The sequence below is a fragment of the Falco punctatus genome, assembly GCF_963210335.1.
Source record: "Falco punctatus genome assembly, chromosome: 16".
Taxonomy (NCBI): Eukaryota; Metazoa; Chordata; class Aves; order Falconiformes; family Falconidae; genus Falco; species Falco punctatus.
In genome coordinates this window covers 1812184-1838101 of record NC_137596.1, presented here as the reverse complement: position 1 = coordinate 1838101, position 25918 = coordinate 1812184, and the positions used below count along the sequence as shown (strand labels likewise).

General features: G+C 47.1%; 1 protein-coding gene across 11 annotated transcripts in view; it reads left to right on the top strand.

The window, feature by feature from the left end:
- Positions 1–5724: 5724 nt before the first annotated feature.
- The window catches only part of NCAM1 (neural cell adhesion molecule 1), a 170587-nt gene continuing 150393 nt past the window's right edge, over positions 5725–25918 (top strand). For 2 of the 11 annotated variants that reach the window (XM_080366744.1, XM_080366743.1), the window contains exon 1: positions 11441–17872. In XM_080366744.1, coding sequence (XP_080222870.1) covers positions 17821–17872 — 52 coding nt within the window. In that variant the 5' untranslated portion in view covers positions 11441–17820. Of the gene's footprint in view, positions 17873–25918 lie in introns of all 11 variants that reach the window. The other 9 variants (XM_080366746.1, XM_080366749.1, XM_080366748.1 and 6 more) reach the window with 7 other exon arrangements.

The following is a 25918-nucleotide window of genomic DNA, read 5'->3' as shown; positions in this document are numbered from 1 at the left end:
CATCTTTCCTTCGGTTTTCAAATGAATGATTTTGTCATTGACCTTCCTGCAAGTCACAGCTCCAAATGATGTATGCAGAGACGGGTCTAGCCCCTGACCCCGTCGCCAGAGCGCCCCTGGCTATTCCATTTAATGTGTAGGGTCACTGAGAGAGGATGAATGATTTTGGTTTTGAGATGCTACAAGCTAGTGACAGAGAGATACGGGTAACGCATTTTTGAAAGCAAAGGTACAAACAGTAGGCAAGTGTTTCTCACCAGTTGAGAGCTCAGTTGGAAAATCACAGCCCCAGGAGAGACCCTGAGCCTTCCAGCAGGACTCATTCACCCTCAACAAAAACAGCCGCAAAATTTACACCACATTTACGACTTTGCCTCTTGTCATTTCTCTGTTGTTGCATTTCAGACAAGCGCCGTCTCTTATAAACTCACCTGGGTTTGGACCTTCAGCAGCTGCGGATCACGCAGGGCTGATGCCCCCTTGCCCACGCAGCATGCTAGGCATGATGCGCTGCTGGCAGGCGGTACCCTGGCATCGTGTGCAGGGTCTCAAGTAGCAAAACCCGTAGTGCCGTGCTCTGGCTAGTCCTCCCCCCCAAATGACATAAGCTAATGTTGTGCCAAGATTCTTATTCCAAAAGGCTTCAAGCTATTTTCCAGGAGGAAGCACCTGTTCAGGGATGCGTAGAGATGCCAGGGCATTAATCAGGAACAACAGTATAGAAGAGGCAAAACATGACTCCTAAAAATGGCTCTGCAGCACATGGGAAGGGGGGGCAATTATTTCAGTGCCTTTGTGAGAAGCTTTCGGATGCAGCATTCCCCACCCTCTTGCAGCAGGGCACCTTGGCATCTTCAGAAGGAGCCCAGAACTCCACCAAGCTGGTGGGAATCGTTCTGTTTGCTTCGGTGAACTTCGGACCAGCCTCTCCTCAGATGCAGGGTTGAGAACCTCGGGTTTACGCCACCCCAGGAGCCGGCCGTGAGCTCCCCCCATCCCAGCTCAAAGCCTTACGTGATGTAATCCTGGAATGGCAGAAACACTAGATGCAGATGGTTTCAGTCACTTCTTGTATGTCTATACTCAACCTAACAAATTTTATGCTTTGAGTACCTCCATAATAACACAGCAAAATCCTGGCTCAGGCAGCTGTTTGGAATTGCATTTTGCTAGCCTGCCAGAATGCAGCCTGTCGTAACAAATCCCAAACTTTTCCAAGCTGGCCTAAGTCACTTCCTCCAGAGAGAGTGAAACCTTTCCTTTTTAATTATCTTCTTTTTTATTTTTATTTTATTTGTTTCTCTGGAAAGTAAGACAACTTAGTCAGGGTACCCTCTGACGGAATTCAGTCTTACAGAAAGTCCTGCAGATTTGCAAGAGGCTAAACCAGTGAAAACTGGAAGCCGTTATCTTTCCAATACCAGAAAATTTGTTGTCTGAATTAATGGCTGATTTCAGGAATACGTGCATTAATGCAGTACATCATAAATTAGATGCTAAATTACCAGCAATATTCCCATTCTTTATTAAATACTTTGGCTAATTAGAATGGGAACATTTCACAGGCTGAAGGGCTGTGATGTACTGCAGAAGGTCACAGCAGAAGGCGGTAGGCGATGGATTAGTGAGCACAATAACTCAGCTGGTCTGTTCAGCTCAGCCACAGGTTCACGTTGCTTCTGATGTCAAGACACTTAAAGTTCATGAGTTCTCTAGGGCCTTTTTTCCACCTATAGGTATGTAAAATAAAAGTAAAAACTCTAATTGTGATGGTGATGAGGACCATGAAAACTACTATTTCTGAAGTGGCTTCCATGGCTGCCAGTCACACCTGAGAACCGACTGCATCGAAGTGTGTAAATACGCAGCAAAATCACATTCCATAAAAAATGTGGGGCAATTGGCTCAGAAAAATAAATGTCAGAAATGCAGTTGTGAAATATGCATCTCTTTCTCCTATGCCTCACCTGCAGCGATCCTATAATGCTTGTACCAGTCGTTGCAGAAGACTGACTTGGAGTTTTCCTTATGTTCACATCACCTTCAGGTAGTATCTTCCCGAGCAGAAAGCAAGCTGCTTTTTCCTCCGCGCAGCACATCCCGCTGCTGGAAGCTTGGAATGCTGCACTGCAGAATGGAACAGCCAGTTCCAGCAGCACTGAGCGCTACCATTGCTATTCACCGTGCATCCCACTTCATTTTCCTTTATATAATAGACATAACGCGGGAAGCAAATGCCATGGCTAGAGCCCTTCAAGGGCTCTGCCTTTTTACCCGTCTGAATGTCCCAAGTTTACTGGGAAGCATTAATACCCGCCAGCCACCGAAGCAGCGAGTGCTGCTGGCAGCAGATGTGCAGTGAGACGCACAGGCAGCCCACACCGCAACCTCCTTCCTCCAGCAAACCGGTGGCAATAAGATGTTAATGAGTTTACGGAATCAACCGCCTGGCTGGGGGCAGCACGGGCTGCAGGTGCTCCGGCAGCGGGGGGTGTGGGCTGTGACCCTCGTCACTCCTGCAGGTTGAAGAGCCAGGAGCGTGGATCAGACCGGGGCACCCTTCCCCCACGGTGCAGAGCCTTTCGGCAGGGACATCAGTGGCACATCCAGCTGCCACACGTTGACCTGTTGTCACGCTGATGGGGCTGGAGGTGCCAGCCTACGGACGAAGCAGAAACCCTGTGTTCTTACCTTATAGAGTGACTATAATAAATTAATAACGTTAAAGATCCCATAATGTTATACATGACAAGTATAGCGTTGGTATAATCCTCTTGGCCGAGGCCCAAGCCAGGTAATTATCCCCTGCCTGCCTCGATTTGCTCTGCGTGGGCAGCGGCTCGAGCATTCCTTCGGCGGCGATGCTCTTTGGAACTGTTAGCCACCAGCGCCAAGCCACCCCGCAGCCACGCCACCTTCAAGGTTTGTTCTCCTTCCTCATTTATAAAAACATGTTTGATTTCAAACGACATCTTTGTGTAACGATCAGTATTCAAGGGTGAAATGTGTTGAAGCACTCATCTGTGATTGTTTATGTCAAGCACTGACCAAACAGCTGACAAGGGCTCTTTGTGATGCTGGAGGTGGGGGAGGGCAGCATGGAAAGCGATGCCTCTATTCATCTCTAAGCACCAATTTAAAACTAGGATATTACTGAAGTATGCACAAAACCAGCCAGAAATACAAACTGATTTCTTTTCTGAGGTCAATTAAGAAGCTGAAACTCAGTCTAGAGGTACAGGAGTTCATAAACTATGAAAAAAAAAAAAAAAAAAAAGAAAAAAGCTGGGACAAATGCTTGTGACTGCATTGCAAAAAAAATGTGGTGAGTTGCCCTTTTAACCTAAAATTCACATGAAACTGATTTCAAACTACAATTCCAAGAGCAGGTCCTGGGACAAACTCCAGAAATTATTGCTGAAAATTATTTTTTTCTCATGACATCTGAAAAGAGAGAGAGGGGAAAAAGAGTCTTAGCTAATGATTTTGTCACTTGGCTAATCATAAATCCGATTATTTTCCCATTCTAGAAAGGTGTCTAAATGCCAGCTCACCACACCTAGCTTTGTGTATCACCAAAACAAAGACAAATTACTCTCAGAGTGCAAATCAACATAGTTTAAAGATTGTCTATCCATCTAAGGTTACAGGTGGGTGTTAGAGTTAAATGTTTGTGTTGTTGTAGTATTTGAAAGCTTCTGTCAGTAAACTGTTTAATTAAATACTCCAACACAAGTCAAAACTTTGTTCCTGCAGCCAGACCAAATCACTCAACCACAAGAACCACAGAATAACAACGATAATCGTACACAGAACGAAAAAGAATAGCTGCTCAGACATCACCTTTGACTTTCCCACTCTTGGTCCTTCTGTATCATTCGTTTATGGTTGGGCTCGATGATCTTAAGGGTCTTTTCCAACCTGAACGATCCTATGGTTCTATGTTTCTATGATGCCTTTGATATTAGCACCTTACAGACTCCGTTGTAGTTTCATGCTCTGAGTGTACCAGAAGGTGAGGACGGAGCAGTGGCTCGGCCACCACAGGGCTCAGCACTTGTTGCTTCACAACCATCGCCTGACTCCAAGGTAGAAAATTCTCATCTTCTGTGAATTCCTATTTATTGAAATTTTAATAAATGTTCATTTCGCTGGCTACAAGAGAATCTCACGTGACAAGAAATTCAAGATTATCTTGAAGGAGAAGCCTGCTTATCTTGTGCTGTTCATCCTCAACAGATTTGTTAAAAACACAGACTAAGAACTTCTCTACGGTCAACTTTAATTGCATCTTGTGCCTCTAGTTTTTGAAATCAGCGCTGTTTCTGATAAGCACTTTGGCATATAAGGTCATCTCTAAATAGGATTGCAAAAGTATCAGAAATAGCCCAAGAGTGAGAGCCTGAGCACGTGTGGGAGAGCCCTGTGCTGCGCTGCAGGTACAGCCTTGGTCCTGCCTTCAGACCGAAGAGCTGGGAACTGGAAACAAGACACAGGTCCTGCCAGGGGCTGCCCCAGCACAAGCTGCCACAGGTCCTGCCAGGGGCTGCCCAGGGGTCACAGCCCCTTTGGGCATCCCTCTGCCCCAGCGTGGGGTCCTGCCTGGGCTGCAGGAGGGGGGATCTGCTCCCCCGTGGGCTCCGTGGGCTGGGGGCACAGCCTGCCTCGCCAGGGTCTTCATCATGGGCTGCTGGGGCATCTCTGCTCCGTGCCAGGAGCCCCCCCACCTCCTCCTGCCCTGACCTGGGGGGCTGCAGGGCTGCTGCTCTCATCATTGCACTCCTCTCTCCCCCTGCATGGGTTTTGCACTGATTTCCAGCCCTCCCTTCTTAAATCCATCATCCCAGCAGTTCTCCCACCATCGCCGATGGGCTCAGCCTTGGCTGGTGGTGGGTCCATCCGGGAGCCGGCTGGAGTGGGCTCCATCGGGCATGGGGGGAGCTTCCGGCACCTTCTCACAGCAGCCCCCTGCTACCAGACCCTTGCCAGGCAAACCCACGACACTCCCTTACACCAAGAAAAATGATTTTGCAACTTTGTCCCTGCTGTTCAACCACAAACTGGGGCAGTGGCCAGAAGATGGGTCCGTGATTAAACTAGGTTTTCTGTTACACATGGATTTCCAAATTTTGAAATGTTTTTTTATTACATTATAGAAAGTACTTTAGAAAAAAGCAGTAATTTATTACGATATCATAATTTCTGAGGAAGAAAAAAAAATCATTCAGTTTTTAGGGGGCATAAGTTCTACCCCGAAATACCTCGCTCCCCCCATTTGGAGCAGGGCAGAGAGAAGTGCCTGACTTCACTGCTACGGTGAATCTCCTCGGCGTACTGAGGTTACTGGTGTAACCCTGGTGAGCTGAATCCAGGCTACAGAACATAAATGACAGTATTCACCTACTTGACAAAGAGCAGAAATTAATTGTATAAGGAAGCCAAAAATATATTTCTATTGATGTTAAATATCTGTGTAATTTTCCAGAGTAAAGGCATAGCCTGCTTTCTGGAATGACTGCTGGGTTAACCTGCGCCGTGGCAAAAGCCAAACTGTACCTGGAAGCTCAGGCTGAAGTGACCTACAAGGTGAAGCTCTACAGTGAAGATATTGACACCTCTGCTCCTTGCCACTGCTCCTGGGACAGGTGTCTCTATTTGACCTATTGCTGCCATCTGCTTTAACATGAGATTAAGGCAGCTGAGACAGCCCCCACCCTTGGTGTGCTCCATCAGGAGGGTCCGTTCCTCTATTTAAATGCCAGCTTTCAGCCTTGTGCCCTCCCCAGGGCTGCCTGGTAGTTACTCTTTATACAGAGATGTTGTGTAAACTGGTGCTACTGCCTCAGCCCGTGGTCACTATGTCTCGGGAGAAATACAAGGAACAGCAATTGGCAAACAAGTGTCTGTGAAGATGGGGCAAGAGCAGCACTGACCATCAGGGGGAAGCAAAAAGACGAGGTAAGCCAAATATTGCAAAGAGTTGTGGGGAACCATCAGGCTTCTGAGATTTGATCCAGCACCTTGAAGTGGAGTTAAGGCAAAGTAAAACAAGGCAACAGCAAATTTCCTGCTGCTGCCGCTCTCCAAAAGTCTTGGTGGAAAAATCTGTGGCAGATGCAGCACCCCAGGGTCCCCTGTGCCTTCAAGCACCTCTATGAGGTGTTTTTCTTATGGGCCCCAGGGAAGTTTCCTTGGAGGAGATAGTGGTGCTGCTGTTCCTCCTGCTCCTGGCAGCTGCTGTAGGGTAGCAGCCAGCACTTGAGTCACACAGGATTTACAATCTGTCTTGGTTTTGAAGTCCTGAGGCTCATTGCCTGCAGCAAAGGCAAAAAGGTAACGTGCCTTGACCTCAGCTGGTAACCTGCTCCCTGATGACCCAGCTCCAGACACATCAACCCCTCCCTGCTGAGGCTCAGAACTTTTGAGATGTGTCCCTTTAATAAGCTGTGCTGTGGGTACAGGCTCCGGGGGCAGAGCTGGGAGCCAGCAGCGTTGCCTCCGAGCCAGCAAGGCAAGCACAGAAATAATGCCAAGGTTTGGCTAGCAGCTTTGTTGAGGAAGGTGGCTGTGCCGAGGCACCGAGCGCTCACAGCATGGCAGTGCTTGCATGGCAGGCACAATAGGGAACGGCTTGCATGGGGTTAAAACCTCCTGTCCCTCTGGATTTTTTTTTTTATATTTCTATTTTGATCCTGGGATAATGGTATAAATAACCTCACACATTACACTGTGCTTGAAGAAGAGTAAGAGGAAGAAGAGCTCTAGAATGGAAGAGCTAATTACAGTTTGAATGCGCAACAAGTATTCTCAAGGAAGATGCATGTTCCATATGCAATGTTAAAGGTACTATAAATAAACAGTTCTGCTCCCTCTGCTGAATATTTTGATCTTTACTTTGCAGCAAAAATAGGAGCCACTGCTTGAACCAGACTGGGAGTGTTGCTTAGCAATGGGAAAGGGTTCCCTCCTGCTCTGTCCAGAGGAATAAAGCAAAGCTCTCCCTTGACTCATTAGACAATGCACAGCACCGTGAAGAGGAGTTTTGGGGAAGTTTAGGTTCTTATCTGAATAAAAACTACCATGGCAGAAGCACGGAGCAATGCACAAGTAGGAAAGAATGAGGGTAAAATCACCAGGCTAGTAATGTTACTGGGATTTGTTGTTGTTGGCCAAAACAACAAGGATGTGACCCTGGAAGGGGTGTTATGACACACCTTAGGCTTTCTCTGAGCGGAACTGAGTCAGATATTTTCTTCCTCCTGATCAGATACTCCAGATTTACTTTTCCGTTGGGATTCTTCAGATTTTCTCATGATGCAGATAGTTATGCCGACTTACGGGGAAAACAAAGAGAAACCAAGCAGCTGACTGAGAGCTGGGTTGTGCCAGCGGAGTTTGGGGAGTCCTGGCCACTACAACAAGCCCCTATCTTATCGACCCCTGTTACAGACCCGTTACTCAGCCACCAGTGAATGGCTGCGCTGAAATCTGGAAGCGGAGCTGGGCAAAACATTTGCAGGCTCAGGCAGATGCGTCGCTGGAGAGACTGCAGGAACCCGTTATTCCTGTCACATATTACCCGCAATGCTCTATAGCCTAATAATAGGGATGCAATTGCAACGTTTTGAAAGCTAGACAGTAAATTCGTGTAGGCTTCAACAATTTCTTTCATTTTGCATGGCTCTCCAGTTATACTTTGAGGAGCAGCTCAGAGGAACCGTGTGAAGTGGGTAAGTGCCCTGGAGAACATTGGCTTAGCTGGAATTACAATTGTGTAAATGTGGCCCTTTAGTATTTGCTACCACATGGCTGATTTGTTAATACTTTAAGCGTGCACATGTACACGTAAAGTCAAATACTGCTAAGGAAATATCAGCCTGACCCCAGGCACATAGTCTTTTAGCTGTCTTCAGGATCAGAAGACTCTTTTGTGGCAGGATTATTTTAGAAATGAAGCCTGGTCAGAAACATAACACTGAAATTTGCAAAACTGGCAGCGTGATTTCCTCACCCAGTGCAACAACTTTCATAACCACTTTACCTTTTATAAAGTAAATGCTGGTATTAAACTTAAGCACATCACAAATGGCTATATTTAATGGCCTGATTATATGGATATATCTGACTCTTAGTAATACTGTGAAAGAAATGCATTGTAGATATTGATTGCTAGTATAATTATGAGTCATTTCCTCTGATATAGTGCTTGTGCCAATGAAGGTTAGGATGCCCAAGGGGCTGTTTTAGGCTAAAAAAAAAAAAAAAAAAAAGGAAATAGAAAGGGAGTGTGCCCTGTAGAATGGCAATGACTTTCATTCAGAAAACACCTTTACATGAAAGCTTGGCTTTGAAAAGAAAAGGATTTACATTCCTTCTAATGGAACTAGAATAATAAAACTAAAATTGGCCAGAGAGCCAGATACCACACTTTCAAAGGCTTTGCAATTTTAAATACACCTGAAAAAAACAAAAACAAATTATGGTTTAGATTTAAATGTCATGTGAAATATGATGTTTAATATCCTTTAATGCAGTTTGATCTGGTACCATCAGGACAACTAGTATGTTCTGTGCTGCTGCTCCTCCTCGGGAATTGCTTTTCACAGACAAGTGTCCACTGTTGACATGTTATTGACATGTTGACATAATAATTTTCTCATGTGGAGTTTCACACATCTGTTCTAATTGTTCTATCAATGAAAATAAAACTTTTGACTCTGCATAAGAAAATGAAGGATGGTGGAAATTTGTCTCAGATACTGCCAGGGAAATCAGATTGCTTACGGTCCTTACCAGGATGCTGAAAACAAGCAGTTGTGCTTACAGGTGGTGGTGGAATAAATACTTAAAACCAAAAAACCCTCCTGGATCTAGATCAGACAGCAGCAGATGCTGTTGTAAAGTAATGCCAATTGCAAAAGTCGCTACGGTGAGCACGTAGATCAGGGAAGGGTAGTGGGTAGCAGGGGAGTAGGTGAGTTTACATCCCCTTACGAGGCTCCAGTTGCTCGGCTGTCAGCCTGTTATTTACTCACATCATGGTAACAGCCCTTTCTGTAAAGTGGATGAGGGGGAGGGGAAATAATCTTTCATCGTTGCATTTAATTCCATCCTACTGCTTTCAATATTGGCCTTTTGGTTCATGGTTCAAGCTAAGGCTCAGGAGATCTGCTTTCAGTTTCCTACTGGGCACAGATTTCCTATAGGGAAGCAGAAGGCACATCACTAAATCTAATTTCTCAGTATGTTCGGCTAAGGTGGCTTACTTCGTTTAGTCTGTGCTGTCCTGTGCAAGGACTGTTTTTTACTGTGCTTTTAAAAATTACCCAGTTTGATTCTCCTAAGCCCTTCACTAAAATAATAAGGACTTTGGGAAACCAAATTTTATATTGGCAATCCTCACCAAGAGTAAACTAGAAATATGAAATAATAGAAAAGAGGTTATTGAATTACACTATCTTGCCAATACTGCTAATGGAGTGCTGTGAAATCTGCACAATGAGTTGTATATAGGTGTGATGATATGTTTATCTTCACGAGATTTATCAAAATAAGCTATATCCCTTAGGGACAAACCACTTGCCAAATGCACTGTCTTGCCCTGACTGTCTGACCTGACCAGGAGCTCCAAGTCTTCAAAGAGCATCCTGACTGTTCGTGAGTCGGGTTTTTTTGGTTGTATTTTTTTTCCACCCCCCCCCTCCTCCCACAATGAGCACAGCCCTTCCCCCAAAAAAGCTGCTGCTGCTGTGCAGCTGGTAGATGTCTGCAAAAGCAATGGATCACCTTGATTGCCTGGAATTGCTCACGCTGTCACAGAGCCGTTTTGGCATTACCTAACGGCCACCCCATGAGAGACCAAACTTCTCTGGTGAACAGAGCTAATACCATGCACCTGAGACACCTAATCCTATTTTGACGGCTTGATTAGTATTGCTGCTAGCCTTCTACCTCTGCGGGTAGGTGCTAACTGCCACGTCTCTTCATGTGAAAAGCTTTACACAACAGGCAATGCCCCGCGAAGACATTCCTGCCTGTTTACTTTCTGTCGTTTGGTGTGCAGGAGATTATTTAATATTATGGTAACTTGGATTGGAGATTTACAGCGCGAGGACAGCCGTGATAAAAACCGCCTTCAAAAAAATCAAGGAAAGATTTATCAGGCAAACCTTTGAGAATCATCCTGTGGCTCAAACTGGGAACAGCTGCATCGGCATCGCTTGGTGATGCCCACAAGCGGATTTGGCCCCTGTGTGTGCCACCAGGCTGGCTATGGCAAAAATTAAAATACTAATGTGGTGCCAAAAGATTTCATGGCCGAACTTTAACATCCCGAATGAGGCAACCACCCAGATGTGCCTGGGTAGTTGCCTCAAAACTGATCTGGTTCCAAGATATGCTGTATCCCAGAGCCTAGATCCAGCCTTTGGTAATAAAGCAGAGGTTATATTCAGTTCAAGAACAATGATTCTGCCTCAACAGCAAGAATTTTTTAGGATCTTTTCTTTATCTCTGCATTTCAGCACCATCTTAAGACCGTTACGCAAAAATAGAAACACTACTTTCCTCATATTTTTATCCTCTCTACAGTATTTTTAGAGAAATGTAAGGCTGAGAGAACACAAAATCAGAGAGGGAGATTCTATTACTAGCCTTATTCTTCTCTGCCTTAAATCCAGTTGGAACTAAAAAAGTTGAGGAAGGGGAAGGTAACCCCGAAAGGCAGGGGAAATGCTGCATGTTGCCTTAAACTATGCTCTGGGCTGGTTTTTTTTTTTTTTAAATGGAATTCTTCCTTTTCCTGTTGGAGTGGCTGCCTACCTGTGGCTTTTTACGCAATCAGCATAATCCTATTTAGTCACCTTTCAGCCAGAGGAAAGTCCCGGGCACGGCGCTGCCCGCGTTGTTTCGGAGGACCTGGCCCCAGCGTGGGTGCAGCTCTGTAGCTGGTGACACAGCTGAAGGGTTCGCGGGACGGCAGAGGACAAAGCCCCCCCTGGTTACTCTTAGAGTAAGACGTAAGTAATAGAAATGAAGGGGAACGGGGAGGGCTCCAGGTAGGAAGCTGGAGACCCTCCTGCTGACCGGGTGCAAGGGATTTTGAGCGTGAAGCTCCTTAGCGCTAAGTCTTCTACGGGGGAAAATCCCCAGCGACTGACAGGCTCCTCAGGCTACAGCGCCCATGGGTCTTCTCCAAAATACGTCATGAAAATTATTTGCAGGGCTTTTAGTGCTTCTTAAAGATTGTATTTCCTTTACACTACAATATTTTTTTAATTACAATATTTCAAATCTCTGTTTATTCTCTATGCTTTTGCTTTCTCCCTCTGATGGAGACAGATGTTTACATCTTATTTATAACTTGCACACCACCCCCCCTCCACCCATTGCGTTATTCTCTCTGCTATGTCACCTACTTGTACAATTTTCTTCCACAGAAACGGAAAGGTTGGCAAGATCCACCTTGCGGAGCCTTGGCTGGAAAGGAGCTACCTCTGCCCTCTTCTGAAAGGAGCAGGTACCATTCCTGCGGTAAGGAAGAAGAGGAGCAAAGTGTTGTTGTAGAAGACCCTTTTAGGCTGTCTCTTGGACAACTCGTTTCCTCTTGGGGGATGGGCGAAGCTTCATTACATTGCTAAGTAGAGTCCACTTGTCATTTGTGCTCTAGATCCATTTCTGGGGGGGTGGGTGGAAATCTGTTTAGCTTGGGTCTGCATGTGAAACGGAGCTCCGTGTTGATAGAATATGGTTTCTCAGAGCTTTCATATGCGCTTGAACATTTCTGTCAGGCATATTTATACTGTTTTTTTAAAATAAAAGCAGATTGAGGGACGGATTTTTCCAATTAAGATAACCATTTATTGCTTGCTACCAAATGTTTAGCCGGAGACACCCTGTTTTAGTCTCTTCTACTCTAATTTTGCATATACTGGTTTTACACATCTATTACTCCACATAATATGATGGCGAGCCTTCTAATTGACATTAGTATAAATAAAAGCAGAACTAGAACAGCTGTTCTTTTAAAATAGCTAGGTATTAGTGATGGTTATGCTATTATTTAGAGGCACTGGGTGATGGATGTGCTTTAAATGCCTTGGCTGATCAAAATGCTTCAAATTAAAGCAAACACTGGTGATACCACGGGGAGATGCCAAAGAACAGCCAATTCATCCCGATGTACTTTTTACAGCCCCCTGATTTTCTGTGTTTCTGATCAGCTGAGAGTCTTTCTTTCCTCTGAATCGAAGCATCAGGGTTGCCTGGATGGATTAAGAAGATTAAAATGAGACATTTACTGCACACGGGAAGAGTAATGGTGTTATACATGGAAGCATACACATTAAATTTCAAGTTTTAACTTTGAAAATGGGAGACTTCTTTCCAAAGCTACATGGGAAGTAACTGCCGGGTAACTTTAGGGTTGCCGTTAGCTTGTTGATGGCATTTCCACTGGGAGTCAGACCCACAGACAGTCTTTGTGGAGTTTCTTTCCCTGGCTGCTTTCACCAGTTAGCTGGTTAGCAGCGGTCACGTGCATATTTCCATAGCTCTGTGCACAGAACAATTCCCTGTTTGCCCAGATGTGGCAAGCAAAGTCCCAGAGCAGGACAAACACTGAGATCAATGCTGGAGTTTGTTCCAGGTACGGAGATAAAACATCGAGGTTTTTAATGCCAAGATTCTGAATTTCTGGATTGTAACGTGACCTCTTGAATTCAGATTACTTCATCCTCATTCTTGTGGTTTATGACATCGCCAGAAAAGCCTTACTAGTTAGTTTTGTAAAGTCTATTGCCTGAAGAGGGAAGGGGAGATACTCTTATTATTTTTTTTTTTCTTTATTAAGACTTACAAAACGATCTGTGACAGAGAAGGGTATTTTAAGGGACTGCTTCTGCTTGCATTGCCTAGCTGTGAAGTAGAATATTGATCTGAGGTGCATTTTGCATAGTGTTGTTATCCATCATAATAAATACCTACACAGCACAGAATAACACTTTGGCCAGAGAGACTATTGAAGCGCATTCCCTCAGTGTGCCACTAATTACGCCTATTTTCTGGAGCCTACCAAGAAGTAATAAGTCTACTTTGAAGTTTATAAATCTGGGTCTAGTGGTTCCCACAGAAAATCCCAAGTAATTCTTTGCAGACTGTCTCTCCATAATGATGCCAGCATAAGCGGCATGTTGATGAACGTAATTTCTGTTGCTTTTCAATGATCAGCAAGATACAACATCTGTCATTGTAGCAACGGTTATTACTGTCCTGTTGCATCAGGTTTGAATCTTGGGATTTGACCTCAGTAGCAATTTTAGATTGTAAACTTTTCTTCTCAAAAACTGAACACAAAGCACAACTGTCTGCTATGTTATTTCTTTTTTAGCTTGGCAGCTGAAGGCCTCTTTTGACCCCACACGATGCTTTAATGTCATAGAGAATTTCCAGTGCAGCCGGTAATAATCCTTCCTCAAATACCAGCCAGCGAACAGTTATGTCAGGAAAAGGGGAGTGCTGGCGATGGGGAGGGTTATTTTGCAATCTTTCGGTGATGCTGAAGCTGTACCTACCCTGTGAGATGCCTGCATCATTAAAACTCCACTTCACTTGTTCTTGTATTTGCACAGTAGAAGTAGCGGCATTAATTTGGTAGATACTAATTGCTGCTGCTTGTAAGGCTGGGAGAAAACTTGTTCTGAATTTCCCGTTCACTTCAATGCAAAGTACCTAATTAATTCAATAATTAAAACTTGTGTTTCAATTATTGATTTGTGTGTTTTGCCCTTTTTATTTTATAGATCAAGGGAAAGAAATATGTGGGCACAGCCCATAGACATCTCTTAACAGCAAAATAAAGGGAGATATTTCAGGTACTGTACTTGGAACGTCTCCTTCAATTTGGAAATGCTGGGGACTGAACTCTATTGGACTCTCATCATAAAATCCAGTTATGTTTTTAAATTGCTTAGAAGCTTAAGTTCAGAGCAGACATTTGGGGTCTTTACTGTGTCAGATCTTTTGAAGAGAGGGTGAAAAAAGCTGATGTTTTTGGAAGTCCGCCGCAAGTGAAGCGGTGCCCCCTGCTACTCCTGTACTCTGCTCTGCCACCAAGTTGGAGAGGACTCGGGATGTTTCTTACGCCACTGGCTCCCGTGTGAGTATTCCCCTTTACCTACCCTGAGGATTAACACTGCTATGTCACAGACTAATGTATTGCTTAATAGGAATAAAGATAATATTGGGTATCTAACACAAACAGCTACTCACAGGATGTAATAATTCATGCTATTTGTTGTATGTACAGTCTGTCTTCACATATCTCTCCGTTCCAATTTTATGCAATGTCAGCTTTGGGGGAAAAGAGCTGCCTTGATTCATATAATGTTCTATATGAGACTATAGTTCAACACATACAAACACTACTGTTCTGAAAGTACTTTGCTGGTTTGCTGATTATTTTTTTTTTTTTTTGTAGATAAGATGACTGAGGTCTCACAGAAAAATCTCAGTTGCAGTTTATAAAAATGGACAGTTGCATCTTATAAGTTAGTGCTGTAGCCTCCTCATTCAACACAACTTGTGTGCTCCCACGATCTCTCATTATGAATGCTATAAATGTACTTTTTACAAGGTAGCTGTCTATCTAGATGTTCTTTGAGGTGAGTGGAAAGAAATAGACACTTGTGTAAGGCCTCTGGGAACTAGAACTAATTCTACAAACTCTTTCTGACAGTGCTAATAACGGCACGACAGCTTGGTCCCTTTCCTCCGTAGGAAATGATCGGGCACTAATCTGGCTGAATGCAAAAGAGTTTATCTAACCGCTCTGGGGAGAGACTCCGGAATTCCCTAGTGCCAGAAAGCCAGCCAGTGGAGCTGGTCTGGAAAAAGACCACATCTCATGAAACCATGTTTTGTGATCTTCTGGGGTTGCTTTGAGGGTCCCCTACCCTGAGAAGGGCGATGGCAGAGGGGGAGACCCAAGGGGAAGCAGATGGCTCACACAATGTTTGTCCACATTTGTCAACCAGCAGTTGGAAGGATGGAGAAACAAGGTGGGAGTCTCGCAGGGTGTCCTGGTGTGATGGATGGTGGAGATCCTGCCTCTCTCCTCTCCGTGGAGATCCAGCCATGAGTTGATTTAATCTGCTGAAGCTGTGTAATAATTGATGTAAACTCAGCGTACTCCTTATGATAAGAGGAAAAGTATCTAACACGCACCCACAAATCGGCTTACTATTTTCAAGGTAAAGGATTCTGTTTCTTCTGAGGTTTTTTTATCCCAAATACTCCTGGCGAGAGGTTGGCTTTCTGTTCCAAAATGGCCTGAGCTGAGCATCTGCATGACCGGAAAAACTTAAAATTAATATCGATGTTTCCCTGGATGAGTGACTTTATGTTGGGGGCCAGGAGGGATGCAGAGCCCAAGAATGCAAGTGTGCAGAATGGTGGGGACTGGTATGAACTGGGAGAGCAAGAGGGAGTCGAGCCCCAGCCTGTGGCACAGTTGAGCAAGGTTGCTCCCTGCGGATAATCAATCCAATATGGGGCCACGGGCTCGGCAGACCAGAGGAGCAGGGAAGGCATGTTTTCAATCACAGTGCAATAAGTAATTTTGTTTTTTTCTTTTAGAGAAGGGGTTTTATAAAATGGCAAGGGGGAAGGGATTTCTCAAACAGAAAAGGATAAAATAACGTGATCTGGCCTGGAACAATCCTTCAGGCCACTAACAGCAGAGTACTGGAGTGGATTGACTATGGTAAAATATTGTTGAAATACTGGTGTCACATTGTAGTCAAAGGGTGTTGTTTCCTTAGTGAAGTCTTCTGCCTAAATGGTTTCTACTTGGCAGTTTTCGGCTAACAACGCCTCTGTGCCATTAGAAGTCCTTACGTGTTCACACGTACCCTAGGTATTTTGAATTTCATTTTAAAATAGCAACTACAATTAGCCAACCAAGAAAATTATTTTTGCATGTTATGACAAAGGTCTACTTCAGTTGAAGTGCTTTTCTCTAATACTAATGAAAGGAAAACACAGACTGTAGGCTACACCTGAATAAAATAAACGCTTACATTTTAATTTTATTTTTTTTTCCTCAAAGAACTTTCTCCCCCTTAAAGCACAGCTCCCCTTGTCCAAAGCAATTAGATCCTGTGCTCAAGCCAGGAGGGCTCTCAGCAGCTCCTGTGGTTTGGGGGGGTGCTGGAGGAGCACTGTTGGGACACGATAGCCTGGAAAAGACAGACTTTGCCGATCGCAGTGTAAACCCTGTTCCAAACTGACTTTTCACCATTTTTCCTGTGCACCCAGTACAGGATCCGCATGGCCTTTGGGGCCATGCCCAGGCGCCCACCACCTCCCGGAGCTCCAAGGAAGAAGAGCTGCTGCCGTGGGTGGTGGTGTAAAAAATGAGTTGAATATTCTGTATATATGCACGGACAGACACGTAACTGGGCGGGAGGCTTTGATGGGATGTCTGTGGGAACTGGCGTGGCCATAACTGGTGAGGGGGCTTTGATGGACCACTGTCTGGGGGAACTGGGGTGGCTGTGACTGCTCAGGGATGCTTTTCATGGACTGTGGGAGCTGGAATGGCTATAACTGGTCTGGGAGGCTTTTCATGGACTGTGGGAGCTTGGATGGCCATAACTGGTCTGGAGGCTTCTGATGAGACTGTCTGTGGGAGCCAGAGTGGCTGTAACTGGTTGTGAGGCTTTGATGCACCACTGTCAGTGGGAGCTGGGGTGGCCATAACTGGTTGGGGGGCTTTTCATGGATTGTGAGAGCTGGGGTGGCTGTATCTGGTCAGGGGCTTTGATGGACCACTGCCTGTGGGAACTGGGGTGGCTGTGACTGGTCAGGGGGTATCTGCAACTGGTCGTGGGCTTTTCACAGATCGTGGGAGCTGGGATGGCCATAACTGACTGGGAGGCTTCTGGCACGCTGTCTGCGGGAGCCGGGGTGGCCAGAGGGCCAGCGAGCAGCCCTGTGAAGGCAAGCCTGGCAGAAACGGTTCCCAAGGGTGGGCAACCTCCCTCCTGCGCAGCTGGGGCTCCACGGAGCATCTCTTGGGCCACAGTTCCTCCGTGGCTTTGGCCACCAGACTTGAGAACGGCAAAACGGTGCCATAGGACCGCCTGGCCCCGCGTTCGGCTGTCCCCGAGCGAGCCCTGGCCCCCCAAACAGAACAAACCCCCACTGAAGCGCAGGGGATTGACCAGACTGCGTTCCCCTTGCGCTCGCCGCTCCCCACCTGCCTTCCCGCAGGTGCCGGCCAGCCCAGAAGGAGAACCCCCTGCCCAAATTCCTGCTGGCTGGATAATCCCTCAATTTTTTTTTTTTTTTTAAGCAATAAACGACGCCCAAAAAGCCCGCTGTGGCCGAGGCCGGTGAAGGCTCCTCACCAGGCCGGCTCCGCGATCCGCTCCGCGTTTCGCAGGCGGCCGGGAGCGCCCCTCGGCGCGGGCTGCGCGGTACTATTTGAGGCGGGTGGAAGGACACGGCGGCGGCGGTGCCGTGCGCAGCGCCCGGCCGGCGGCGCAGGGATCCTGGGCGCGGTGCTGCGGCCGCCTGTCAGTCAGCGCGGCGGCGGCGGGACGCGGTGAGGGGAGTACGCGCGGTAACGGATCCGGAGCGCGGCCGGGAGGAGCGGCGAGGGAAGACGCGAGGGGGGGGGAAAGAGAAGAAAAAAAAAAAAAAGAGAATTAGGGGAAGAGAATTTAAAATTAAAATATAAAAGAAGCCACCTGCGTTTCCTCTGACCGGTAGCAAGAAGGTATTTCGCGAGCGGCGCGCTGTGCCCCTCCGCCGGCTGCGATGCTGCTAGCCGCCCTGCTGCCCTGGACGCTGGTGTTGCTCGGAGCCGCAGGTACGGCCGGGGCGGGGGGGCCGGGGCGAACAATGGGGTCGGGCGGGCCCCGCTGCCCGGCGCCGGGGGGGCACAGCCCGTGGTGGGGTCCCCCCCGCCCCCGAGCCGCGCCCGGGGCTGTGGCGGCGGGTGTCCGCGCAGAGGGGACGGGGACCGGGGCGCTGCGAATGTGACAAATCTGACAGGAGGGGGGGAGAAGGGTGGGAGCGGGCGGCTGCGCTCCGGTGTCGCTGTCGGTGGGTGCGACAGGAGGAATCGCCCCCAGCCCCCCCCCCTCCCCCCCCGGGGGGGCTCTCGGTGCGCCGTGCATCGCAGACAATGGAGGTGGGAGGCGGAGGGGGCGAGCGGAGCGGGGAGGGGGCGACGCGCGCTGTGTTGGTGTGTCGCCGGGCGAGGCGGCGGGTCCGCGTTGTCGCCGCGGCTTCATTGTGAGTGTCGGGGATGCTGCTGCGCCGCGGGGGCGCCCCCCGCCCCCTGCCCCCCCCCGCCGCCCCCCGCCGCCCTCCCGCCTGCGAGCGGTGCGTGTGCGGGGCTGGGGCTGCGGCGGGCGGCTGCGCGCGGGGCGGCGGTTACAGCAGCTGTCGGAAAAAACCAGCCAAAACCACACACACCAAAAAAAGCGGGGGGGGGAAGAGGAGAAAAAGGGAGGGAAATAGAAAGGAAAAAAGGGAAAGGAAGGGCGAAGGAAAGGGGGGAAAAAGGGAGAGGAAGGGGGAAGGAAAGGGAGGAAAAAGGGAGAGGAAGGGGGAAGGAAAGGGGGGAAAAAGGGAAAGGAAGGGGGAAGGAAAGGGGGGAAAAAGGGAAAGGAAGGGGGAAGGAAAGGGGGGAAAAAGGGAAAGGAAGGGGGAAGGAAAGGGGGGAAAAAGAGAGAGGAAGGGGGAAGGAAAGGGGGAAAAAGGGAGAGGAAGGGGGAAGGAAAGGGGGAAAAGGGAGAGGAAGGGGGAAGGAAAGGGGGGAAAAAGGGAGAGGAAGGGGGAAGGAAAGGGGGGAAAAAGGGAGAGGAAGGGGGAAGGTAAGGGGGGAAAAAGGGAGAGGAAGGGGGAAGGAAAGGGGGGGAAAAAGGGAGAGGAAGGGGGAAGGAAAGGGGGGAAAAAGGGAGAGGAAGGGGGAAGGAAAGGGGGGAAAAAGGGAGAGGAAGGGGGAAGGAAAGGGGGGAAAAAGGGAGAGGAAGGGGGAAGGAAAGGGGGGAAAAAGGGAGAGGAAGGGGGAAGGAAAGGGGGGAAAAAGGGAGAGGAAGGGGGAAGGAAAGGGGGGAAAAAGGGAGAGGAAGGGGGAAGGAAAGGGGGGAAAAAGGGAGAGGAAGGGGGAAGGAAAGGGGGGAAAAAGGGAGAGGAAGGGGGAAGGAAAGGGGGGAAAAAGGGAGAGGAAGGGGGAAGGAAAGGGGGGAAAAAGGGAGAGGAAGGGGGAAGGAAAGGGGGGAAAAAGGGAGAGGAAGGGGGAAGGAAAGGGGGGAAAAAGGGAGAGGAAGGGGGAAGGAAAGGGGGGAAAAAGGGAGAGGAAGGGGGAAGGAAAGGGGGGGAAAAAGGGAGAGGAAGGGGGAAGGAAAGGGGGGGAAAAAGGGAGAGGAAGGGGGAAGGAAAGGGGGGAAAAAGGGAGAGGAAGGGGGAAGGAAAGGGGGGAAAAAGGGAGAGGAAGGGGGAAGGAAAGGGGGGAAAAAGGGAGAGGAAGGGGGAAGGAAAGGGGGGAAAAAGGGAGAGGAAGGGGGAAGGAAAGGGGGGAAAAAGGGAGAGGAAGGGGGAAGGAAAGGGGGGAAAAAGGGAGAGGAAGGGGGAAGGAAAGGGGGGAAAAAGGGAGAGGAAGGGGGAAGGAAAGGGGGGAAAAAGGGAGAGGAAGGGGGAAGGAAAGGGGGGAAAAAGGGAGAGGAAGGGGGAAGGAAAGGGGGGAAAAAGGGAGAGGAAGGGGGAAGGAAAGGGGGGAAAAAGGGAGAGGAAGGGGGAAGGAAAGGGGGGAAAAAGGGAGAGGAAGGGGGAAGGAAAGGGGGGAAAAAGGGAGAGGAAGGGGGAAGGAAAGGGGGGAAAAAGGGAGAGGAAGGGGGAAGGAAAGGGGGGAAAAAGGGAGAGGAAGGGGGAAGGAAAGGGGGGAAAAAGGGAGAGGAAGGGGGAAGGAAAGGGGGGAAAAAGGGAGAGGAAGGGGGAAGGAAAGGGGGGAAAAAGGGAGAGGAAGGGGGAAGGAAAGGGGGGAAAAAGGGAGAGGAAGGGGGAAGGAAAGGGGGGAAAAAGGGAGAGGAGGGGGGAAGGAAAGGGGGGAAAAAGGGAGAGGAAGGGGGAAGGAAAGGGGGGAAAAAGGGAGAGGAAGGAAAAAAGAAAAACAGGAAATGGAAGGAGAAAAAGGCAACAAAATAAAAGGAAAGGAAGAAAAAGATGAAAGGAAGAAAGAAGGAAAGGAAAAGGAGAGGAGGAAAAAGGAAAAGAAAAAGGAAATAAAAAGAGGGGAGGGGAAGCGGAGGGAGAGCAAGACGGCTGGCAGCGCAGCGGGGAAGGCACGGGGTGCTGCGGGCCAGGGGTGCAGGATTGGGCCACATGCTGCCGTGGGGGGAGGCGGGGGCCCCGGTGAGCCCCTGGGGTCACCCACGGCCGCGAAGGCCCGGGGCACGGTGACGGTCACACCTGTGCTGCCACAGCCCCCGGCAGCGGGGCCGTGGGTGCCCCCCGCGCCCTGTCCCCACGCCGGCAGGGCAGTGTCCCCAGCTCCTGGCTGCGCGTGTCCCACGGCTCCTGGGGGGCTCCCACGGCCCCTGAGAGCATCGTGGCCTAAAGCCCCCGCGCTGGCTGCTCCTGCTGCTCAGCCTCACGCTGTCCCTGCCTTTCCTTGCAGCGGCCCCGGCTGTGACCTGGGTGAAGCCGCTCTCTGCCCCGCTGCCCGCGGGCTCGGGGTAGCTCCGGGAGCGGCGTGCTGGCCTTGCTGCACACCCGGCGCGCTGCTTGCACAGCTCGCTGCTCGGCGTGCTCTCGCCCCTCGCCTCGCTGCGGTCCTTAACTACCAGAACTCCTCCTTCCCGTGCTGGTGGTTCTTTATCACCTCAAGCGATTGCTTCTGCTGGAGCTTTACTAACGGAGTAACAATTCCTGTCTTGTTCTTGGCTCAATTCCAGTGCCCGTCATGGCGGACCATTGCCACCAGTGTGCTCAGGGCTGTTGCCAAATCGAGCCACCTGTTTAACATCAGCGCAACGCCCATTCTTAATGATACACAGCACTCCCATGTCATGTACACCGCTACATAGCTTCTTTTTATTAAAAAAAAAAAATACAGTACTGTTTATTAGAGGGGATATATAACAATTAAGGGGGGGGTTGTTGTTCCATTTCCAGCCCCCTTCTTCCCATAGCCAGCTCTGCATCTGGCTCGGCCACGCCCTCTAATCACCGTCTCCGCATACATTCTTGATCTCAACCATTATAAGATGCCAGACTACTATCTGTGATCCTGTAGCTATCGCCTCTCTGACACATTCACGCAGGCTTTCTCAGCTGTGGGAGGGAAGAATAAAGCATTTTTTTCAGGGGAAATAGATGGGAGTAAGCAAAGAAAAATTATCTGCGTATCATCTGTTGCCCCACTCAAATACATGTTTATCCAATAATAATAATTATGAATGTGTAGAGTGCCTAGGGAGCTGCACAGCTGGAACTGGACTGTTAAATCAGCATAAAATGGAGAACACAAAAAAACCCCAAATAAAATATTAAAAAGCTAGAACAAAGCAGCAGACTGTTTATGGTAAAAGCAGCACCTAGCACGTCAGTTGTGCTTCCCATGCTGAAGGATGCTTTGGTCTGTTTAAAGCTTGTGCCGCCGCCTTTTTTTTTTCTCAGTTGACCTCGCCATGGTCTGTGAATGGGGGGAGAAAGGCTGTTGCTTTGGGCTTTGGAAGCTGCGATACTGAAGATGTCAGTGAAAGAGGGGGAGCAGCTATGATGATGCTAGTAAAGAAACTCTTAACTACAGCTTTACAGTAGCTTAAATGTAAGAGGAGGGGAGAGGTAGATGTTTATTAGTGAAGAATCCCTGAAGGGACGGTTGTCTTGAGTGACGGTTATGTGGTAGGTTCAGAACAAAAGCATGCCTTTATGCCTTTTAGAATAATTCCACATTTGGCATGTATTCCTGTGGCCTGTGATAGTGACGATTTATTTAATCTAATAATAAATTAAAACATTCTCTTGTAATTTAGAAGCTGATTTATAGGCACAACAGATGGCTCATCTCCTTTCCTATACATCCTGAGAACTACGGTTTCTTAAATAATACGGAGTATTTTGTATAAACGTTATCCTCTTGATCTATGAACTTGAGAAGTCCTGACTTGACTGTTGCATTTTTTTGGGGGTGGGTTTTCGTTTGGGTTTGGTTTTTTTAGGACATTTAATACAATAGTAATTTAATGAATACCCAGTTTTTAAGTGTTAAAGATTGTGGCCGCTTTCCAGACTGAAAGTGCCTTCACTTTTCTTGGCTCCTCTCCAGAAGCATATTTTGGCGATAGAATTTTCTGCCATTGGGTATAAGTTATTGGGTTCTGGTTGATGGAGAATGGCATGTTTTTACGGAGGGTTTGTTTGTTTGTTTTGGGTTGGGGTTGTTGGTTGGTTTTTTTGGGTAATGCCATGGGTTTGCCTTCACTGGCTGGCAGGAAAGCAGAACCAATTGATGGGGGAGGAGGAGGAGGAGGGGATGCTGCATCTGCTGCCATCAGTCTGCGAGGAACAGAAAAATAGCTTCAGTAAGAGACAAAAGCGCATTTTATTTTCTCATTTAAAAGGCCACCCTGCATTTTTACCTATTATTTAACACACCTGGTGGTACTGTGTGTGTAGACAGTGCACAATGCTAGGGTTTTTTCCTTGGTTTTCTCCTTGGTTTTCTTGTATGGCTTTTGAAGCGTTGGTTTTGGAGGGCAGTATACTTCAGCGTGATTTGGTCTATCGGTAACAATTCTGTTGTACTCTAACTCACAACTTGCAAATAGTAAGAGAGATGCTATGAACTTCCCGAAATGCCTCTGTAATCGGACTGTGAGATGCTGCCTTCTTTGAAAGCGTATCACAGATTTTATGCAGGGAACTATCAGGAAAATTCAAGTGGGGGCTGTTAACAGTATTTTTCAGGTGTAGTGAAAAGATGGTGTCTTTGTTGTTTTCCCAATTCTATGCCCTCACGAAGATCTGAAATGTGAGATTAAGTAAAGCAGCTCAGTTGCAAATAGAAAAGTTTGGAAACCATCAGGAAACAGAATTGTGGTCGGCCTTACTACAATAGCTTTCTGTAATGAGGAGAATGTCTGCGAGTAACTTGGGCTGAGGGTGTGTCTGGAGAGAGCTACAGCTCCCAGGCATCGCCACTTTCCTGCATGGTGTCCTTTGCGCATGTTTTGATAGCACTTGGTGTGTCGGTTTTCATCAGAACACTCTCAAGTCCTGGAGGGGAAAAAAAGAGCCACCAGGCAAATAGACTTTGAGACATAAAAATCACAGAAGCAAATTTGAAGGTCAGATCTATGCTGGCTGTCTCTTCTTTTGTTTAGGAAAACGCATTACCATCGTTTAGAGCCCTTGCTGATGCAAAGGGATGTAAATGAGGTGGGTTTGGCGGTAGTGCCATTATGCCCTTTTCAGTTCATGGTGTTGAAATGCAGCTTCCCTACTGCAGCTGCTCATTAGGAACGATGCCTTTTGAAGTTCCTGAGAGCCAAATGGCAGGCTTTCAGGCCCTTCTGATACGTCGCATTTGTAAGTGTCTGAGACCGTCCCTACCACGTACTGGAATGAGATTTTTTTTTTCTGTGGGTTTTAGTTTATAGGTGCACAGAGGAAGTGGAGAAGATGAAAATCAAGGATGTGCTTAGGATGAAAATATTTTTTCACTTACAGTTCAAGTCCAGTAGCTTCCACTGTGTCTAAGAAGACAATGACAAGGCAGGTAATTGCTGTCCATACGGTGAATCATACTTGCAGCTTCTACACCTTCCAAGGATAAATGAAAGAAAAGCCTGAGCCAAAACGTGTTGAGGGTAGATGATGATGTATCTGAAAATGACCAAGGCTACCTGGCAGCTTCCATTATAGCATTTTCTTGGACCTCATTTTGGGCTTTGGCATTTGAGGTTGCTTTTGTTGTTTTATCACAAGCAATATATATGTATTACGGGTACTCTAGCAAAACTATTGTTTGGACCAATGTAGAGCATCAATAGCCTTTGTCCTGATAACTTCAGATCTTTAGGCAGCTGCTAATGGGAAAGCTGATTTTTGGAGAATGGCTGGCAATGGAAGGTTTATCCTGCTAATCAAGTGCAAATTGCTTTAAGATAGCAGAGTCCTCCTCTGAAGAAGCAGCAGCTGTGGGGTATATTCACATAGTACTGTACTTAATAGCTGGATGAGTTATCTAAATTCTTAAGCCGTCACACTTAGAAAATGAATACTTAGCATGGATATCTAGTAATCATGCAGACCTACATATTTGTAGCAGAAAAGAAGGGAGCCATGTTACATCTGAAGAAAATAAGATGCTTGTGCCTGAAGATTAATATGTCTCAACTCACTACTGTGAGTTCAAAATAAGACCTCAAATTTACAAATAAGGGAGAGATTTTCAGCTCAAGCCTATAATTGCTGACTCTTTCTACAGTGCAGGTTCTGCGTTTCTTCCCTGTTCGCATAACTAAAGGTCTGGAAGGCTCCGACTGTCCAGAGGAGTCAGTGGTAAGCTTGGCATCACTTGGCTTAAAGCCAGGTCACAGAGGGACCCAAAACCAGAGAATGGCTGAAACTGATCCTACAACTATTTCTACTAGCAATTCGTAATGGCAGGTATGAAGCCCTATATCTGTAAATCTGATGCAAGAAAATTAAGTTTAGGCTAGAGACAGTAACATGGTATGTGTTGTAGTTGATCCTTTAGCTATTTGCATCCTAGATCTTATGACAAGACAGATACAGAGATCTGCAGGCTGTGTTGTAAAAACTGAGGGTTGCTCGATTTAGTACAATCTTGGTAGAATGATGTGGAAAATAATGTGGAAATCCATTGAAATGGGTTAATTTCTTAGAATGGATAGACCATTTGATTTAGTTTGAATTGAAACAAATGCCTATCACTTTATCAGGTTATTGTTTGCCAGGACAGAATGCATGTAAAGAAACTCTTGACTGTTCTATGTGTTCTAGAATCATCAGGCTCATAAGGTCCTGAATCAAAATATTTTTTTCTTTATAGATAAATTTTAAGACTGTTACAACAATTGGGTCTTTGTAAATCAGGATAGGTACTTTTCATAATTCGTTGTTGATTTTCAAAGTATAAAAAACAGCTCAATTTTCTTAAAATGCATTTGCTCAGCACTGGTGAGGCCACTTTTGGAGTTGCGCTGTGTCCAGTTCTGGGCTCCCCAGTACAAAGAAGATATGGACTTACTGGAGAGGGTTCAGTGACAGGCTGCAAAGATGGTGAAGGGACTGGAGTATCTTTGGTATGAGAAGAGGCTGAAAAAGGCTGAGACTGTTTAGCTTGGGAAAGAGGAAACTTGAGGGGATCTTAATCAATATGGATAAATACTTGATGGGAGGGAACGAAGAAGAAAGTCAGGTGTTCCTCAGTGATGCCCAGTGACAGGACAAGAGACAACAGGCACAAACTGGAATGCAGGAAATCCAGTCCTGGAAGAGGTTGCCCAGAGACATTGTGGAGCCTCCATCCGTGGAGGCATTCAGACCCCATCTGGACAGAGCCCTCACTAACCTGCTGCAGCTGCCTTCCCCGTCGGATTAGATGATCTCGAGAGGTCTCTTCCAACATCAATGGTTCTGTGATTTTTAGTACAGCTACCGCTATAAAAATAGTTCTAATAGATGCTTATTTAAATATTTAATTTTCCATTTTTTGTTTCTCTCAGTGATATGTATCAACCTTGGAATCTCTAACATAAACAAGGATGTTAATTATTAGTTACTGGTTTATGTTTCATAATAACTTACCGTGTTGGTTAACTTGAAACATCTTTCCAAAGATGTGAAGGGGAGTGTTTAAACCTGTGTGAAAAGGTTG